Raw genomic sequence first — 18760 nt, forward strand, 5'->3', positions numbered from 1 at the left:
GCGGGGCGGGGCGGGATGACGCGCGCGCAGGGCGGGGCGGGGCGGGATGACGCGCGCGCAGGGCGGGGCGGGATGACGCGCGCGCAGGGCGGGCTGCGCCAGCGGAGCTCGAGCTCGAGCCCAGTCGGCGGCGATTCCGCTTTAAACCCCCCCTCCATTAAAATAAAGGCGCTTTCCATGAAGTAAACCCGCCGCCTTATCCTCTGGGCCGTCGCTCCACCTCAGCAGTTGCCACAGATTTATATTTATTTCGTGCCGGTGGGTCGGATCGGGTCGGGTGTCGATGGCGGCGGCGGCAGCAGCAGCAGCAGCAGCAGCGGCGGCGGCGGCGCGGGGCAGCAACCTGAGGAAGGCGAGCGGCTTCATCGGGCTGGTGAAGGATGCCTTCCAGCCCCAGCACCACCACCAACAGCAGCAGCAACTGCAACAGGCCGGCGTCGTGGACAAGCGGACCGTGGAGAAATGCTGGAAGCTCATGGACAAGGTGCGGGGAGAGGAGGGGGTGAGGGTGGGGAGAGGAGGGGGTGAGGGTGGGGAGAGGAGGGGGTGAGGGTGGGGAGAGGAGGGGGTGAATGTGGGGTGAGGAGGGGGAGAGGAGGGGGGGAGAGAGAAAGGGGTAGAGGATGAAGACGGTGAGGGAACAGAGGAGAGGGTGGGGAGAGGATGAAGGTGGGTGGGGGAGTGGTGGGAAAAGGGTGAGGGAAGAGGAGAAGGGAGGGTGGTGAGGACGAGACGGAAGGGCAAGTGGGTGAGGGGAGAGGAGGGGGTGTGGGAGAATGGGGGGATCAGTGAGGAGAGAAGGTTAAAGAGGGTGGGGGGCATACTGGCCGATCCGAGGGGGGTGAGACTGGGGGATGGAGGGGAGAGAAATAGGGGGTGAGCGAGGATAGGGGAGTCAAGGGATGCAGTTGAGATGGATGGATAGGATGGGAGGGGGTAGGGAGATGGTGAGGGAAGGAGTGTGGGAGAGGGAGAAAAGGGGCGAGGGGTAGGGGAAGAAAGGGTGGCAGCAGGTGGGAAGGGCTGGTTGGAAGAGGGGGAGGATGTGTGGGAGGGGGGAGCGGGGGGGGGCTTAGGTGGGTGCCTGAGCAGGGGGTTAAGGGCGGGAGTGGGGTAGATGGATGGTGGTGCTGGGGTTGGAGAGATGTGGAACTGGGGTTGAAGGGGAGTCTGAGAGAGAGAGTTGGGACTGGAAGGAGGTGGGGAAAGAGGGAAGGGGATTGATGGGAGAGTGGTGGAGGATGTCAGAGAGGAATTGAGCTGTGAAGATTGGAGAAAGGAGGAGCTGAGGGGGTTGGGGAGGGATGGAGAAGGGCAAAGGCGAAATGAGGAAGGGTATTTGTATTTGAACTATGGTTAGTGTAGCTCTGGGTGAAGGAGGACCCAAGATCTTGAGAGATGTTATGAGTATGGAGAGTTTGTCGGGAGCGATAAAGAATGATAGAATTGGTGAAACAAGTCTCAATATTGAGTCAGATGATTGGTTGGTGGTTATTGATGACCAACAGATCATGTGCCTGATTCTAGCTTTCATGGGAGTTGTGCTGGCATGTTAGTAAAATTGGATTGATCAAAGCAGATTGGCTCTGCTGGAGGAGGTCTTTTAGGCCTGTTGCTCTGTCTTCCTTTGTTTGGGCATTTTCATGATTTCAAGATTGACATAAGAACTGGGTGCAAATTTTACTACTGCTGCAGGATTAAGATTGTCGACTTGTAAACTCCTAAGTGCAGTTTCTTTGTTAGCATAAATACTGGGTGCCATCTCCTGGGGGTGACATCAGTTATGTTAAAAACTAATTTTCCCATGGAGAACAATGGAGAAACCAATTGATGGTCAGTGTGTAGCTTGAATTGAATGACATTCTTATCAGCATGCTTTTAGACTTCAGGACATTTACTAATTTCTGATTTAGAATAATTTACTAATTTAGAATAACAATTGGTATGATGTGCTTTTAACAGATATTACAACTATTGTAGACCTCTTCAAATCTTTAAAGTTGATATAAATTCCAAATTATATTTGCCAAACATGTTTGAAGGCAGCATTGGATTTCCACCATTATTTCAGAATCTCTGTTTTTATGGATGTCATCCTTGCTGGATTGGTACATTCATTCATAGTAAGCCAGGTGGGAGATGTAATTGCAGTATGTGTTCTACTTGTTATAAGTGATTCACACCAGTGCAGGTAAATAGATATTCAATTTATTTTGTTCATGAAAATTGTGAATTTATGAAGTTTTAATGTCACTCGTTTGAATGAGTGCACAATATTTAATGGACTTGCAGAGAGTCTTACTCTTTAAGTTTATAAAATGTAGCTTGTAGTGCAGAGACTGTCTGTTATGTGTGAAGTGCAAGTTATTTCAGTGCCTGTGATTATTTTATTAGTTGTGTCATTATTATTGTCATTTACGCGAAAATTGAGAGGTATCTGCAAGAGAAGATTGTGAAATGGTGTGTGGTGGGGGGGGGGGGGGGATTAGAAGCTTATAAGTTTGTAAATAGACATTTAGCAAATAAAAAGACTATGATAGTGCAAGATATGGCTTTGCTATACTTGGCTTTCATTTACTGAGGTAAGATTATAGTTGTACAGAAGATAGACACAAGATTCAGATTCAGATTCAATTTTAATTGTCATTGTCAGTGTACAGTACAGAGACAACGAAATGTATTTAGCATCTCCCTGGAAGAGCGACATAGCAAATGATTTGAATAAATAATAATAAGTGTCCGGGGGGGGGGAGGTGATTGGCAGTCACCGAGGTACGTTGTTGAGTAGAGTGACAGCCGCCGGGAAGAAGCTGTTCCTGGACCTGCTGGTTCGGCAACGGAGAGACCTGTAGCGCCTCCCGGATGGTAGGAGGGTAAACAGTCCATGGTTGGGGTGAGAGCAGTCCTTGGCGATGCTGAGCGCCCTCCGCAGACAACGCTTGCTTTGGACAGACTCAATGGAGGGGAGCGAGGAACCGGTGATGCGTTGGGCAATTTTCACCACCCTCTGCAATGCCTTCCGGTCGGAGACAGAGCAGTTGCCATACCATACTGTGATGCATTTGGTAAGGATGCTCTCGATGGTGCAGCGGTAGAAGTTCACCAGGATCTGAGGAGACAGATGGACCTTCTTCAGTCTCCTCAGGAAGAAGAGACGCTGGTGAGCCTTCTTGATCAGAGTTGAGGTATTGTGGGTCCAAGAGAGGTCATCGGAGATGTTGTCTCCCAGGAACCTGAAGCTAGAAACACGTTCCACCTCCGTCCCGTTAATGTGGATGGGGGTGTGCGTGCCGTCCCTGGACTTCCTGTAGTCTACAATGAGCTCCTTGGTCTTCTTGGAGTTAAGGGCCAGGTTGTTGTCAGCGCACAATGCTGCTAAGTGCTGGACCTCCTCCCTGTAGGCCGACTCATCGTTGTTGCTGATGAGGCCAATCACCGTTGTATCATCTGCATACTTGATGATGGTGTTAGTACCATGTACAGGTGTGCAGTCATAGGTGAAGAGGGAGTAGAGGAGGGGGCTCAGCACACAGCCCTGTGGAACGCCAGTGTTGAGGGTGAGGGTTGAAGAGGTGTGCTTGTCTAACCTAACAGACTGGGGTCTGTTGGTTGGAAAGTCCAGTATCCAGTTGCAGAGGGAGGGGTCGATGCCCAGGTTACCGAGTTTGGTGATCAGTTTTGATGGTATAATGGTGTTGAATGCAAGAAGCTGGAGTGTCAATTCTTGCACATTTGTGCAGGTTGGTTCAAGAACCTGATTCGTTATAGGAAAGTAGCTGGTGATGTGGGACTTCACACTGTACCTCCGGACTGATGATAGCAGCAAGGAGATGGCATGGACCAGATTGTGGGGATTGTCGATGATAGATGCCGCCGCCTTGCGGTAGTGTCTCGTGGATGATTTTGATGGTGGGGAAAGCTGTGCATGTGGAGAGGGCTGAGTCCACCATTCTCTGCAACTTCTGTGTGTTAGAATTCCAACTAGTCAGGATACTTTCTACGTTACATCTGTAGAATTTGTATTGGAGTATTCAGTGACCTGCCAAATCTCTTTAAGCGTCTAAGGAAGTAGAGGTGCTGGCATGCCCTCTTTGAGATTACACATGCATGCTGGGCCGAGGATAGGCCACATGAGATGTTATTGCCTCGGAGTTTGAAGTTGCTAATTCTCTCCACTCCCAACCCACCAATAGAAACTGGCATGTGGCCTTCCAACATTGCATTTTTGAAGTCAACAATTAGTTCCTTGATCTTGTTAATGGTAAATGACCGGATGTGGTGCACCATTCCACCAGGTCTCCTGAACGGTGAATCGTCATTGCCTGTGATTTGGCCAACCACAGTAAATTTGTAGATGGCAATGGAGCTGTGCTTAGTGCCATAGTCATGGGTGTAAAGAGATTAGGCTTGAGGCGCACCTCTGAGGATGGTCAGTGAGGAGAAGATGTTGTTACTGATCCGCACTAATTGAGGTCTGCTGATGAGGTCTTGGTGATGAGTTTGGGAAGGATGACATTGTTGAACGATGATCTGTAGTTGACGAACAACAGCCTGACTTAAGTGTTCCAATTATCTTGTTGCTTGGGTGTGAAATATACCAACAGTAAATTTCACAAACAATTTCTCATAATGACATGAACAATTCTCTACCTTAGTAGTACACAGCTTAAAACAGCAGGAGCTAAAATTTCCTTGTAATTTTTTAACTGGCAAAAGCACGGTATTATGTTAGTGATGTGATAATTGACTTTTTTTTGTATCTGTTTGACTGTGTGTTGTTGATTTCGCCTTGTCACGGTAGTAACTGAAGAAAAACTGGCCTATCTTCTTTGAATGACTTGTATGATTTTGTTTACCAATATTCTGTCAGTAAAGCTTTTAAAATTTCGTGAAAGGTCAGTTATGTACAAATGAAGGTATACATTTTCGCTTTTTAAAATGTTTAGAAACCAAAATCTAAACATTGTACAATTCAAAAAACATTGTATAATATATTGAATAAGAGTGTTTTTAAAGGTTTTTTGCATCCTGATATGAGTTTGATTTGCAAAGACATCTTAGACCGTAGTCAATGTCTGAAATGCAAAACCTGCAGCTGCTGAAAATCTGAAATTAAAACAGAAATACTTGGCAAGTCACACAACATCTATTTCTTTAGCCATAGTTGCTGGCTGGCCTATTAAGTATTTCCAGCATTTTTTTGCTTTTAACCATTTCATCATAGGCTGGACATTACTATTACATTATTATCATCAGTTGAACATTACTAACCTTTGGAAAAAAATTAACTTCTGCTTTTCATGCAAATATCTTGGTGGTAAGTGTGTGTGTGCGTGCACATGAGGAACAGGTGAAGGCAGGGCTTAACCTTAAAACAATGCTCCTACAATTGAAGAAGCGGTCATTTGTAGCTCCAATCTCCCTGCACGATTGTGAATGTTTTTGAGTGATGTTTGCAATTCAGGCAATTTATTGCTCAAAAGGAGGACAGATCTAGATATTGAAAGAGGAAATTACGTTATGTGACATTTAATCCACAGGAAGTATCATGTTCTGCAGCCACTTAATAATAACGTGACTTTAGATGATATATCTTATAATGTAGGAATAGTGGCATATCGGAAGCCCCCAGGAAAGGTGTCGGGGGGGGGGGGGGTGGGGGTATGTGCCTAATGTGAGCAAATGGTGAACTTTGTAGATAAGAATTATAGTGGTACTAAAGGGCCCATTTCTGTGGTGTGCAATTCTATGATCCTATAAACAATGATGTGAATTTGTTTTTAATGAATTTGTTAATCAAATATTGGCCAGGTCACCTTGACACTCTCTTGACATAGATACATTTAGCTGTTGCTCTGCTGTACCTATTCTGTGTTAGCATTTGTGATGCACATGACCATCCGTCTCTTCATTTAAATCCATTGTCGCACTTTATTCCTTTCTCATGTATTTATCTTGATTCTCTTGTTATGTCTCATTTCAGATAGCCTGCTATAATGCCATTTTCATAAGCAAATTGTATATAGTGTGAGTGATGAATCAGGGAATAATGTTTGTATTATCTGAGCCAATTCGAGAGTTAGATTTAGCTCTTGGGGCTAGAAGAATCAAGGGATATGGGGGGGAAAGCAGGAACGGGGTACTGATTTTAAATGATCAACCTCGAAGGGCCAAATGGGCTACTCCTGCACCTATTTTTCTATGTTTCTATAATGCAATTTCAATTGGGGATGAGAGAAATACTTAAAACTTACTTTGGAAGTTGACAAACAGAAAAAAAATTATTGGGTTTAAGCAGTACATGGGGAGAAAAATCTTGTTTCATGGAAACTCTCAGCAGTAATCGGATGCCATTGTCACTTAAAAAAATCAACTGCTAACTCTAACTGTGCGTGGTCATTGAAATAGATAAGCATCATTGACACTTGTGCAATGATACTCTATCAAACAATGTAACATGCAGCCCTTAAAGATATTTTGTTTTTGAAAACGCTGTGGGGAAAAGTAACTTTGTTACTGAAAGTTTGAAACTTTCTAGCCACTATTCTCCTTTTCCCCCATTGACACAATTTTCTTTATAACATCATTTTCTACTACACAGTTTCTCAGGATTGCAATTAAAATAACATAACCAAATTGCCTGTATTCCTATTGTAGGCTAGTTACAAGAGAAGATTCTGAGGGATAAGGGATATGCATTTAGATAGACATGGGCTAATTAAGAATAGTGTAATGTAAGGGTTAAACATTCCCCTCCATTCTCTGCAATTAATGTCCACACTGATTTATAAATTGCTATAAAACTGAATGGTGTCTTTAATATCTCCAAGTTTTTCCTAAAATCTTTGTAAATCTGCATTTTATTTTTAACTTTGAGTCTGCCTCGTGTATGAAATGTGCTATATAAATAAAGTTGCCTTGCCTTGCCTAACTATATTGGTCAAATAATTCCTATTGGTCCAGTCTGCTATATAGCTGCTATGCCCCAGTTTAAATTTATTTTAATTTTTTTTAAGAGTTTTTATTTTAACACGCTCATTTCCGAATTATCACGTCGGGTTGGGGGGAGTCCCCCTTCCCCCGCCACGGGTACCATGTAATCCCGTGCTACCTGGTCGGATAGTCGGCGACTAAACCGTCTCCAGCACCTGGTTTGCCAGGTGAGGAGGGAGCTGTGGACCCCCAGCAGGACCAAAAACAAGACCCGTCAAAGAGCAGATGAGCTTCTAGCAAGCCAACGGCCACCCACACTTCAGTAGAAGTTGCGATCACTGTCATACATAGCATTGTAAGGAATGTTGATAAAGCGCGCACACACACACACACCAAAATCCTGTACTTCTAGCGGTGGTAGTCTGCAGGAACAGGAGGACAGAGATGTGTGGTGCGTCCGTCACCTTTTCCATAGGAAACTAGCGCCACTGCGTTGCTACTGTTTTCAACGATGATGAATGAATGAATTTCTAAATTAAGTGTTCATGTATCCAAAAAATTGCAAACGTCTTCTGAAATGGCTCAATGGGTTTAGCTGTCAACTTACGATTACATCTGAATTTGAAAATCAATGTAAAATAATATGGAGTATAGGGGTTACTTACAGGATTTGCACTTTTGTTTAAAATTTTTCTTTGCAGTTTTTCACCAGACTATGTCTTCCATTAATTGTAACAAAATAGGTAAAGAGCAATGTCAATGGAAATAAAAAAATATTGTAGTGTTATGTTTCTGAACACGTAATCCAGGGAACAAATTCAAATCACTTGATCGTACTGTGAGAATTTGACTTGTAACAAAATAAAAGGTAGAGTGGTGCAGCTGGTAGAACAGCTGCTTCACAGTGCCAGAGAGACTTGTTTGATCCTGACTTCGGGTGCTATCTGTATGGAGTTTGCATGTTCTCCCTGTGACTGCATGGATTTCCACTGGGTGCTCCGGTTTCCTCCCGCATCCCAAAGATTTGCATGTTTGTAGGTTAATTGGTCAATGTAAATTGGCCCCGGTGCGTAAGGAGTGGGTGTAAAAGTGTGATAACATGGAGCTTGTGTGAATGGGCGATTGATGGTCAGCGTGAATTCTGTGGCCTGAAGGGCCTGTTTCTATGCTGTATCTCTAAACTTGTGTAAAAGTGTAGTGAAAGAAATTAAAGTGGTTCTCTAATGTAATTTCAGAAAACAAATAAGCTGTCCTATTGTGTTTGGCTTTCTTTGGGAGGGGGGTGGGGGTTGCAGCATAGGATTTTACAGCACTGAAGTCTGGTAGAGTAATTTACATCAGCACCATCATCCATTCCCTCTATTTGATTTGAATCATAACAAATGACACGGTTCTACTGAGTGCATCGATTTATAAGTATGGAAGAAAATGGAGTAGCAGAAGACCATGCAGCCTTTCTGGCCTATCTGCAATTTTATAAGACAGACCTGATTATTGTCCTCAACTTCATTTTCCTGCCTGATTCTAATAACTATTTAATACTTATCAATCCAAATATGTCTTTCTGACCCTTAATTATATTTCAATGAGAACACTTCTTATTTTGCTAAGCTTCAGTAAGTAAAACCCTGATATCTTCATGTGCCAACCCCTTCATACTAAGAATAAACCCAATGGATCTTCTCTGTTTTTGCCTTTAAGGCAGGTATAACCTCTTGTAAATGAGAGACCTAAACATCACTCCAGATGTGGTTCCACCGAAGATCTATAGTGTTGGAAAGTCTACTGTGTATATTTGAAACATGCTATGATATTTCCACTTCCACTTTCTTTTCTCATTACTTGATGATAGAAATAATAACTTTCCTTGAGCACTGAGCAATTATGAAATGTGATAAGTATCCAACAATAGAGTGTGGGGTCATCTTTTCTGCTATTGCTGGATTGTGTTTGTATTTCTTTGGGGTGTGGGGAAGACTTCAGGGCAACATTTTGCAGTATTGAGGAGTCAATTGACCTTTGGTAGAGTAATTGAAATTATCATCCATTCTCTCCATATCTGATCAATTTCCGTAACAGTAGTATAGTGATTAATTTACCAACCAGTAGTTAACTTTGGTCTAGAGACATAATTTGAAGCCCACCATAGGCAGCAGGGAATTCATGTAATTATTTAAAAGAAAACCAGGAATTGAAAGCCGAGAATAGTTTTAGGAAAGATAACTAGGAATATCCTTCGAAGAGAAATTATACTAATCTTGCCCAGTCTGTTTTAAGTGACCACCAAGTAGTTATCTATAATCGGGGATGGACAGTAAATGCTGCTGTTGCCAGAGGCATCCATATTCATTGAATGAATAATAAAAAGCAATAGAACAAGATACAAGGTTATCAATGAAAGACCTGTTCACAAAGTCTGGCTCGTGGCTAATTTGGTAGCTTGAGGGTGAAATATTAGTGACTAGCTGTGCTTATTTGCCAGGTGGATGAGCTGGGTAATTGTTTTTGCTATTTAATATGCTGGACAGATAAATATGAATTAATCAGAATGAGTAATCAAAACTTTAGTTTATTCTATTTAAGCAAATTTCAACACTTAAGCTGGAAAAATAATACGTTGTTATTTTGCTTTTGAGGTATCGGGCATCTGCTGAAATGTATTGGGACTTTGATCACGTTGTTGTTGCATTCACTGACCAATATCAATCTTTGTATTTGTACCTATTTCTCCACATTTCCTTTCTCATCATGCACTTCCAAGTTATATTTTGTTTCATGTGACCATATCTATGTGACTTATGTTTTTCTTGTCAAGATTTTGGCTGTTGGTTGTGGCTTCGTTTTCATTTTCTTTCAATTCTCTTGCATTATTTCACCTCCTCCTCCCACCTCCACTCAATTCATCTTCCCTCTCAAGTTTTATCTTGTCTTTTCAGGTTTGAGTGCAAAAAACAAAAATATCATTCAACAATTGCAATTTTCTCTAATTTCTGTTGCTGTCCCAAGTGATTCACTCTTGGATTTCCTGACAGCCTTTCTTTGCCGCTTAAAAAAAAAAAAGTATTTGTTGCTGCATCCGAGCAAAAAGCAATCCTATTTAGTGCATTCTCTCTTCCTGCCCTTTGTGTAAGTAAGTCGAGTAGAGTTTAAGGCCACATGCACAAGCATGGTGAAGTACAGGCATAATGAAGGTCTTGCTTGCAGCAGCATTAGAGGGATTTTAGACAACACAAAAACATAAATTACTCTCAAATCTGCAACATGGTGAAAAGAAAAAGGTAAAAAAAAAAACAAGACATTAGTGCAAGAATACACAATTAGAAAAAACAAGTCCAGGGTAGTGTAAGAGATAAGAACTGCCAGCACGCTGCCTTTTTGAGGATTATATAGTCAATATCCATCATGTTCCACACGATGCTCTCAGCTTTGATGCTTTAGTCTTCATCGACAACCCTCTCTGCATTTCACAGCTGAATAGATTCATTCAAAAGCTTATTACATCTGATTGAAGATGTAACAAGAGTTGTTTTGTAGAGCACCCTCCTTGTCCATGCTGACCAAGTTGTCATATCGGGCTAACCCGGTTTCCCTGCATTGACTCGTAGCGCTTCCTAGATTATTATTTTTTTTTGTCACATGTACTAAGGTAGAGTGAAAAGCTTTTGTTTATGTGCTATCCAGTCAAAGAAAAGACTACATACATGAATCGCATTATCCACAGTACACAGATAATGGATAAAAGGTACAACATTTAGTGCAAGATATAACAATGACATTAAAGTCCGAATAAAGATAATTCAAATTGAAAGATAATTCAAATGCCTCCAGTAATCGATATCTCCCTCCTAACCCCATTCTCCTGCCTTCTCCCCATAACTCCTGACACCTGTACTAATCAAGAATCTATCTGTCTCTGCCTGAAATATATCCATTGATGGCCTCCACAGCCTTCTGTGGCAAAGAATTCCACAGATTCACCACCCTCTGACTATAGAAATTCCTCCTCGTCTCCTTCCTAAAAGAACATCCTTTAATTCTGAAGCTATGACTCTCTCAAGTACAAGACTCCCACCAGTGGAAACACCCTCTCCACGTCCACTCTATCCAAGCCTTTCACTATTCGGTAAGTTTCTATGAGGTCTCCCCTCATCCTTCTAAACTCCAGCATTTTTTGTCTTATCTCTGGTGTAAACCAGCATCGGCAGTTCCTTACCCCTACCCCCCAACATCTTCCTCCCTCAACCCCTCATTCAAGGACGGCAGTGGAGAGAGACAACAGCTTCGACATGCGTCTCTCTCAAGATGTGTCCTGGGCCCAGCGCACAGATGTAATCTAGAAAGTTCATCAACGTTTCTTGGTTTAGTTTAGAGATTCAGCATGGAACAGTTCACAAGTGATAAGTGCAGAATGAGGCCATTCATCTCACTGAGAATCATCGCATTCTCCCAATTATTTTACCTGTAACTTATTCCCCTTACATGCCCATCAACTCTCCTAATTGTGCCACAACCACCTACTGTCGGGTTAATATATAGTAGCAATTAGCATGTATTTGGGATATGGGAGGAAACCGTGCCACTATGGGGAAACTCACCGTGTCATATGGAACATGCAATCTCCAGGCAGACAGCACTAGAAGTCAAAATAGAACTCGGGTCACTGGAGCTGTGATGCTCCACCACTGCCTCCAGGCCCATGGTTCAGCATGATATTCTTCTAATGCTCTTAATTCATTTCAAATTGGACCCATTGTCTCAATTTTGTATTATACAGCTACTTTTGTCTTTACAGTTTTCAAAGAGATTTGTACATTATCCTGTTTGAATTTTCTGCCTGTGACACATAATTGAATTCTCTTGCCATTATGACTTGCAAACATTAAAACTGTTGGGACTTTCACGTGTCATTTACAGCACTATCAAAAGCTGATCCAAACCTCAGTCCAAAGCCATTTGGATATGAATATTGAAATTTCTGCTAATTTTTCTCTAGGTCTGACAAGCTAAGAATTTTTGTAAAAAATTACATTGCCTCCTTTAAACATGACAAATAATATGGATTGAACATGTAACTTTTTTAGCCGTTGATTTTAATATTGTATGCATTTATCCATCTTGTGGTGGTTTTCCACAGTTTGACATCAAAGATGCTTCTTGCAGCTTGAGATAAGTGCTAGAAATTTATTTTGATGGGTGAGACATGCTTTATCATGTTGAACCAAGTTAGGGTGTAACCATTAACATCAGATGATTTCTGTGGAAACATATTTTGTTACTTCCCAGTGCAATCTTATCTGCAGAAGTCAATTTTTATAGGCAAGGTCATGTTTCCCATGGGTTAAAATCTGACCATGCTCACCATCTGTGATAACTTTGCAACAAATGGAACAATAAAACATTCACTCATTAATGTGTGAATTAGAAACAGCATCATGATACCATCGTATTTCACCGTTTAAATTACATAGTGCTGTACTACTGAAGCTTACACAGTTGAGCTAGTGAGTTAAAACATGGAAATAATTTGCCCACAGCTCTAAAGCATTAATATGGTAGAAGACTAATTCATTCATAATCCGTACAGTCTATATTCATAGATACAAATTTTACCCAGAAAGCTTTGTTTACCTGGATTATCAGTGCCCAGGGCTGTAATTAACTGGAACATTCTGTAACTGAGCTAAATAGATGTTCATGTGGTATTTTTTTACAAGAGCACTAAAACATCTTATAATTTCATGCATAACCTGTTTTTATTGTTTGGATTTACAAAAGTTATCTTTCTTGAAAAGTGAGTTACGTGGACTACCCTCCAGTCCACAGGAACTGATCCAGAGTCAAGAGAACATTGGAAAATGATCACCAATCCATCCATGATTTCTATGGTACTCTGGGATGCAGACCATCCGGCCCTTTATCTGCCTTCAGTCCCAACAGTTTACCTAACACCATTCTCTGACTAATGTGGATTCCCTTCAGTTCCTCCCACCCAATTGATCCTCAGTCCCCTAGTATTTCTGGGAAATTGTTTGTGTTTTCCTTTGTGAAGACAGAACCAAAGTACTGGTTTAACTGTTCTGCCATTTCTTTGTTTCCCCATTATAAAGTCACCTGTCTCTGACTGTAAGTGGCCGACATTAGTCTTCACTAATCTTTTCCTTTTAACATACCTATAGAAACTTTTACAATTTGGCTTTGGGCTCTGCTTTCCAACTTCATAGCTCTCAATTCGGGTCAAACATTATGTTTTTAATATTGCAGTTATGGGCAAAATGATTTGCTTCTCCAGTGAGAAATAAAATATATGATAATCCAATTATAATCAAAATAGCTGAAGAACTAAATCATTTATTTTTAATATAAGATGTTTTCTTGATCATTATTGTTTGGAAAATCTTGTTTTGTTGCCAGAAAATTGTTTAAAAATCGCTCCATGTATAGATACTGTAGATTTTGGCACTGCATCCCGTAGAAATGGTACCACTGACAACAGAGGTCGCTTTTTAAGTGGTTGCCTGCTTCTGACGTGTCCGATATGGAATGCCTACACTAGGAACATGCGGTCAAATGACAATGTGGTGAGAAATTTGTGGAGTAAATAGTGGCAAGACATGGAAAATAGTGTTTTTGAAGCTGCTGGAATTTTTTCCAAGACTCCATGTATCTAGAATATTCTACACATTATTGGAAATAGGGTAGATCTAAACTTGAAAAGAAATTAAGAGCATTGATTTTTCAGCATGTTATTATTTACTGTGGGAATACACACAAATTGACTTTGGAATGTCTCATAGCAGCCAATGGCATCTGAAGTGCAGTCACTGCTGTAACATGTGAAAATATGAATGTATTTGTGATGATTCTACTTTGTCTGAATTTCTTCTTTCCAATGTGATGAAGGTAGTTGTACAAAGCTGATTTATAAAATAAAATGGAGCTATAATATAATCGTTAAATAAGGTTTCTCCTATCAGCTAGATAATTTGTAAACCAATTTTTGCAGACGAGATGGGAAAGCCATTTTGAGGGAAAAATATATTACTTGAAAAAATAAATTGCACCTTGAAACACTGGGCTCAACAATTGGAGACAGCAACCAATTAAAAAGAAGACTTTCATTGACTTTTTGAGTATTAAATTAAATATTGCAATTTTATAGGGCAAGACTGCATTTTGTGTCTCTACGGAAGGATGTACTTACAATAGAGGGAGTGTATTGAAGACTTACTAGATAGATTCCTGGAGTTTGAAGGTGTGGTTGCAGATTTCCTTTGAATAGACTCATTGAGGTTCAAACAAAGAGGTGATACTTTTTGAGGCTTCTCAGGGTGGATGCAGGATGATGTTTCCCCTAGTTATCATGTCTAAAACTAGGGATCAGAGTCTGAATAGGTGCAGACCATTCAGGTCTGGGTTGAGAAGAAATTTAATTATAGGGTTGCGAATCATTGGGATTGTCATTGGGAACCTATGGAGGTTCAGTCACTAATTGCAATTTTTTTTTTTGACATTAAGGGGATTGAGCGATATGTAAACTTGGTGCAGGAAAGTGTTACTAAGATTAAAAAATCTGCCATAATCTTTTTGAATAATGGAACAGGCATGTGGATTGAGCATTGTCCTGCTATTTTGTACATTGCCAGTTGGTATTTATTTTCCACGGTAGAAATGACCTTGATCTCTTCTAACCTTTCTAATGCCATGAGATTTTATATCGTAATATCTGCTGCTATCACTTACTCTTTCTGGATGTTCTGGTAATATATATAATTTGTCTATTCAGCTGCCAAGTTCACTTCCCTTGTTCTAAGCAGAGAAGTTGAAAAATAGAAGTGTGACTTTGTCCTCGTGTTCTTAACCTCAGTTACTTGTTCTCCCACCCACTTCCTTAATAATGGTATCAGGACTTGTTTAATATTAATTTTTGTTTCTTCAAACAAGAGTTCACTCAGTTGTCTTTACCTTTGCCCTTCCTCATTTTTCCTCATACAACCATGCACAACTCCCTCCAAGTTTTCATGCCTCAAGATGTCTGCTGGAGTACAGATTCATAGTTTTATCACCGTACAAGAAATGTGTTGGCAAGCAAATTTATTAGATAATTAACTGGAGGGATCTTTGTAATTAAGACATTCCTGCCCGTTGCTTTTCAAAGACATGATATGGATTCAAATGATGTCTTTCTATTTTTGTTTGGGCTACATAAAATTTAATGTGATAAGCTGGGGGGAAGAAAAATGGTTTTGGGAGGGTGAAAATGGACCAAATAAACAAGATGTTAAACCTAGGAAGAATCAAGTCTTGTGATTAGAATCCAGAATGGCATATCATAAAACACAATTTGCAGCAGAGGCCATAAAAGCTGTGAAAACAAATTTGAAACAAATTGTAACAGAGGAAGAAATTATGCTTTAAAAAAAAAAAAAAAAGCTTCAATGGACTGCAGAGCCTTGGACTAATAATGTATCTGAGGGATGTGGGATATTTAACTTGCTCGCCACATCTGGTCTTTAGGATGTTTTTTGATCCAACATGGATTTCTGACATCGTCATGTCTACGTAGTGAGGGAATACTTCTGGCTCACTGATGGGAAGACTAGTTCTGCTTTACCCTGGTACGATGTGGTTTTCTTAGCAACCATGTGCATATTTTGTGGTCTGTTTCTCCTCTGCCAACCTTTATATAAACTTGTGGAACTGCTCTGAAAGTCTATCTACTATATAAATAGAAAATGCCAGAAACACCTGGTAAGTTGGCAGCATCTGTGGCGAAACAGCAGAACTTCAGGTTGACAATCATTGACCTGAAATGTTAGTTCTATTCCTCTCTTCATATTTGTCTGAATTTAAGGGCATTTCTAGTTTTTTCTTAATTTCTGTAATCTCACATTTACTACTTATTTTGTTTATGTGCACTTAATTATAGGTTGTAATAACTAAGTGCAGATCTTTCACAACTGAGTTTTTCCAGTCAACGCAAGATATAGAAATGAGACAAGCTGTTTGCTCCTCGCATGCATCATAACATCATGGTTGATATTTTTAGATAACACTTTTTTTCTTATCTCTCAATTCCCTTAATATCCAAAAATGTTTCAATCTTTTACTTGTGGGCAAAGCAACCAGTAGATCCATTACACAGCAGCAGAAGATTTACCCCAATACGTTTAGTTTTGTAAGGAACAATTTTCCCCCACCCCCATGTCTTGATTTCAAATCTTTCTAAGATTATTTCATCCAATTTGATAGTTGTCTGGCTGAAAAGAATAATGAAACCAAAATTAACATGACTATTTGGAGTAAGGGCGCTAGGGGTCAAAAGCCTTCATTCAAACAGTATTTTATTTCAGACAGCATATTTGCCTTCTGCATCTGATACACATTTTACATTAACATTCAAAATGTAAATATGCTCCACTGTATATTGCCTATGATAATGTAATTATCTGGTTTTGATAAGAGTGCGAACTAATTATTTGAGTTGCGCAATATTAAAGTATTTCTCCCATAAAGCACGTATATATTTTTTTAAAGCTTTTTTTTTTAAACACTACACTTTAAATAAGACATTATTGCATTGTGGGAGTGGTTCAGAAATAATTTGGATTGTCATTCTAGTTCTTCTCTTTTTTTTAAATAATTGTAAAAATAACTGTGCAGTGCTGATTGACTAAATGGATTGCTTTAGTTTTAGAAAGGACTTATTTTGTTAATCATTTCTGACTCTTTGATTTGCACTTGTTTTTATGTCCTGTGTCTATTTACACACTCTGTTCACCTTTTTTCTCTGTGTAGGTGGTCAGACTGTGTCAAAATCCCAAAGTAGGACTGAAGAACAGTCCCCCATATATTCTTGATCTGCTGCCTGACACTTACCAGCATCTACGTCTGATCCTGAATCGATACGAGGGGAAAATGGAAGCTCTTGGAGAGAATGAATATTTCAGAGTCTTCATGGAGAACCTGTTAAAAAAAACAAAGCAAACTATAAGCCTTTTCAAGGAAGGGAAGGAGAAAATGTACGAGGAAACATCACAGCCAAGGTAGGATTGGATTGTCTTTATTCTAGCTGCAGCTTATGATGCTCAGAACTCTGGCGGTTGTGTCTATATTTTAGTCCTTGTGTAGTTTATACTTATTTGGAATACTTTTAATGTATAACATTTCGAAACTGAATCTAATATTTTATAGTGTCCCATCCCAAAATATCACCTATCTTTTTCTCGAGAGATGCTGCCTGACCCACTGAGTTACTCCAGCACTCTGTGTCTATCTTTTGGTATAAACCAGCATTTGCAGTTCTTTGTTACTGATATATATTTACTTGTTGCAAACTTTTTTTCGAATTTATATAACATTTCCAATGTTTGAAACTAGATAAAGGGAAAAGCAATTTGCCTCGAGTGAGGCAACTAAAGGGTTTTCATACTGTTCAACTCTTCTCCCCTTTTTGTGATAAGAGGACTGTCATATAATTTCAGTTGTTCAAAAGGGAACTGCAGATGCTGGAATATCGAAGGTACACAAAATTGCTGGGGAAACTCAGCGGGTGCAGCAGCATCTATGGAGCGAAGGAAATAGGCGACGTTTCGGGCCGAAACCCTTCTTCAGACTCAATATAATTTCAGTTAACAGCTGGGAGTATGTGGTGAATGCAGGATGTGCAAGCTGGCATGTTCAGCTGCTGTTGGTTCACAAGGCAAAAGCTGCTGATTGGTTTCGTGCTTGTTCAGGCCTGCAACCTCTGCTCTGTCATCCTGCGCATTTCTTGCAAATGTGCATGCTAAATTCTTGAAGGGTAATTTGTCCTGAAAGCTTGGCTTCTGCACACAATGTCAGTGACAACTTTGCTCTCTGTTGCAGATCGCAGGATCCCTTGCTTGACCAGATAATCTTTTAACAGCAAGCTTCTGTCAAAGGCCTTGAAACATTTTCTAAATCTAATATGGGCATTCTTTCAAAATAGGAAGAAATATTTGCCATGGCCCCTTGAGACTTGATGGGATTGTAGTCGATTTGATTCTAAACCAATCTGCAATCCAGTTTACCCTGGCAACCTTTTACTTGTTTATCAAGAATTTCTCCATCTCTATATTAAAAATATATTGAAACATAGAAACATAGAAATTAGGTGCAGGAGTAGGCCATTCGGCCCTTCGAGCCTGCACCGCCATTCAATATGATCATAGCTGATCATCCAACTCAGTATCCCGTACCTGCCTTCTCTCCATACCCTCTGATCCCCTTAGCCACAAGGGCCACATCTAACTCCCTCTTAAATATAGCCAATGAACTGGCCTCGACTACCCTCTGGCAGAGAGTTCCAGAGATTCACCACTCTCTGTGTGAAAAAAGTTCTTCTCATCTCGGTTTTAAAGGATTTCCCCCTTATCCTTAAGGTGTGACCCCTTGTCCTGGACTTCTCCAACATCGGGAGCAATCTTCCTGCATCTAGCCTGTCCAACCCCTTAAGAATTTTGTAAGTTTCTATAAGATCCCCTCTCAATCTCCTAAATTCTAGAGAGTATAAACCAAGTCTATCCAGTCTTTCTTCATAAGACAGTCCTGACATCCCAGGAATCAGTCTGGTGAACCTTCTCTGCACTCCCTCTATGGCAATAATGTCCTTCCTCAGATTTGGAGACCAAAACTGTACGCAATACTCCAGGTGTGGTCTCACCAAGACCCTGTACAACTGCAGTAGAACCTCCCTGCTCCTATACTCAAATCCTTTTGCTATGAAAGCTAACATACCATTCACTTTCTTCACTGCCTGCTGCACCTGCATGCCTACTTTCAATGACTGGTGTACCATGACACCCAGGTC

At 40.7% G+C, this 18760-nt stretch overlaps 1 protein-coding gene across 2 annotated transcripts in view; it reads left to right on the top strand.

Moving 5' to 3' along the window:
• The first annotated feature begins 44 nt into the window (after nt 1-44).
• The window catches only part of cbl (Cbl proto-oncogene), a 93581-nt gene continuing 74865 nt past the window's right edge, over nt 45-18760 (top strand). Inside the window, exons 1-2 of one of the 2 annotated variants that reach the window (XM_033049691.1) lie at nt 45-484; nt 16729-16976. In XM_033049691.1, the coding sequence (XP_032905582.1) occupies nt 284-484; nt 16729-16976 (449 nt within the window). In that variant the 5' untranslated portion in view covers nt 45-283. The remainder of the gene's footprint in view (nt 485-16728; nt 16977-18760) is intronic. The other variant, XM_033049692.1, reaches the window with a different exon arrangement.

Source organism: Amblyraja radiata, chromosome 33 (assembly GCF_010909765.2).
Source record: "Amblyraja radiata isolate CabotCenter1 chromosome 33, sAmbRad1.1.pri, whole genome shotgun sequence".
NCBI lineage: Eukaryota > Metazoa > Chordata > Chondrichthyes > Rajiformes > Rajidae > Amblyraja > Amblyraja radiata.